Source organism: Atta colombica, unplaced genomic scaffold (genome assembly GCF_001594045.1).
Source record: "Atta colombica isolate Treedump-2 unplaced genomic scaffold, Acol1.0 scaffold215, whole genome shotgun sequence".
Classification (NCBI taxonomy): Eukaryota; Metazoa; Arthropoda; class Insecta; order Hymenoptera; family Formicidae; genus Atta; species Atta colombica.
The window spans coordinates 70,691-72,809 of NW_017259311.1; the positions used below are offsets into that span (position 1 = coordinate 70,691).

Consider the following 2,119-nt stretch of genomic DNA (forward strand, 5'->3'; position numbering starts at 1 on the left):
ATTATATCGTCTATAAATACTATAAATGTTCTAAAATAATTAATTTTTAATTTCAAATATTATTAAATAATTAATTTTTTAGAATTTATATTTCTAATCTTTCTTTTTAATATTGATGAAATAATGATTTTTCCGAAATATAAATTATTTCATGATTAATAAGTATCACAAATAAGCAGCTTGAGTTGCAATTTCTGTTACACGATTTTTTAATTATTCATACACAATATATACACATATTTAAAGAGAAAAGTATGTGTATCTATTTTTATTGAAAAAAAATGAGAAAAAAGTACTAATGACCATATGAAGCTTTTTAGATTGAACAATTTTTTAAATCTACATTTTCTATATTTTTCAACTATCATAGCAAAATTTTGTTTGACATATATTAATAGCATGTATCATAGCAAAACTTTGTTTGACATGTATTAATATTTTTTGTATAAAAATGAATCAAGTGCAAGTACTTAAAGTACCTACTTTGCTGCATATTTAATCTTCTAATTATCTCTATAAAATTCATAACAAAAATGTCCGTTAAAGTTCAAAACAATGTTTAATTTTTCGATATAAAGTATATTTTAATTATTCATACACAATATATACACATATTTAAAGAGAAAAGTATGTGTATCTATTTTTATTGAAAAAAAATAAGAAAAAAGTAATGATCATATGAAACATTTTAAATTTAACAATTTTTTAAATCTACATTTCCTATATTTTTCAACTATGTATGTATCATAGCAAAACTTTGTTTCTACTCAACTAAATAACGAAATAAAAATATAATTCTTCCATTTCATGATTTTAATTATTTATTATCTATTTAAATTTAGTTTTGGGCCACAGAAATTAGATACGATGCATGATACATGAATAAAGAATATACATAGTGTGTGTGTGTGTGCGCGCGCGCGCGCGTGTGTATGTGTGTGTAAGAGAAAAGGTATTTTTACAAATCTACAAAATTTATTAAAAAATGGTTTAATCAATCAAAAATGATTTATTCAATATATTTTACTAATTTTTATACAGAATGTAAATATCTATATAAAAAGTTTTAATACATTACTCTACAGCTTCTCTCTCTACCGAGGGGGATTCTCTAGCTGGATCAGAATTTTCAAATTCTGCTGGTTCTACAAGTCGCTTCTTTCCATAGGGTGGCGGTCCAATTAATTTTTCTACGTCGTCATAGAACAATGTTTCCTTCTTCAATAGAGCTTCTGCAAGCTGTTGCTCAATAAAAATATTTAGTAAAACTTCTGTTAGGGAACCTCCATCTTGACCTTGACATATGTCAAAGTGTCATAATCATGATATTCAAAAGGTTTTAGGTTTGTTTATTAAAATTATTAACAAAAGTTATTTTAAAAAAAGATGATTTTTTGTTGTTAGCTTATGAAATCTTGCTTTATGTTTTTATACGAATGCATGCCCATTTATATATTAAATTAAATCTTCACCTTATTAAATGAATGAGTCTGAAAAATATTTAAAAATATTTAAAAAATATTAAAGAAAAATATTTAAAAAAATATTGAAAATTGAAAAAATCAAGACAGCTCTCTATGGAAGGTAATGGCGTTATATTGAATATAACGCTGAGACATCATTTATTCTGAATCTTCATCTTACTAAATATAAATTAGTCTATAATATACTAAAAATAATGAAAGCTAAAAATATAAAAATAAAATAAGAGTATATCATGCATGCTACAAGCAAAGCCATAGCACATATTGCTATCAATAATACATACTCATTCATATTTTTTTTTTATCACAATATACTTTAATTCCTATTATATTTTTGTTACAATTAATAGTTATTAATATGATAGGCAAGGAGAAGGATGCCTCCCCTTTTTCACCCGAGTGCACGTCACACTGAGAGATACATGTTTCTTCCGGAGTTCTAATACTCGTATCAGACTACGGATTGACGGTTTACGATTAACGGTTGCCCAATTCTATTTAAACCAATCATGATGTAGCAAGTCCATTATGATTGGCTGAAATAGAACCGGGTAACGTCAATCATAATTGTCAACTCGTAGTTTGATACTCCTCTAATAGTGCTTGTATATATATATATATATATATATATATAT

General features: G+C 25.2%; 1 protein-coding gene across 1 annotated transcript in view; it reads right to left on the minus strand.

The window, feature by feature from the left end:
- Positions 1-1,059: 1,059 nt before the first annotated feature.
- LOC108687729 (paraplegin) overlaps positions 1,060-2,119 on the minus strand; it is a 6,218-nt gene continuing 5,158 nt past the window's right edge. Inside the window, exon 9 of the mRNA XM_018193648.1 lies at positions 1,060-1,239. Within this exon, the coding sequence (XP_018049137.1) occupies positions 1,075-1,239 (165 nt within the window). The 3' untranslated portion in view covers positions 1,060-1,074. The remainder of the gene's footprint in view (positions 1,240-2,119) is intronic.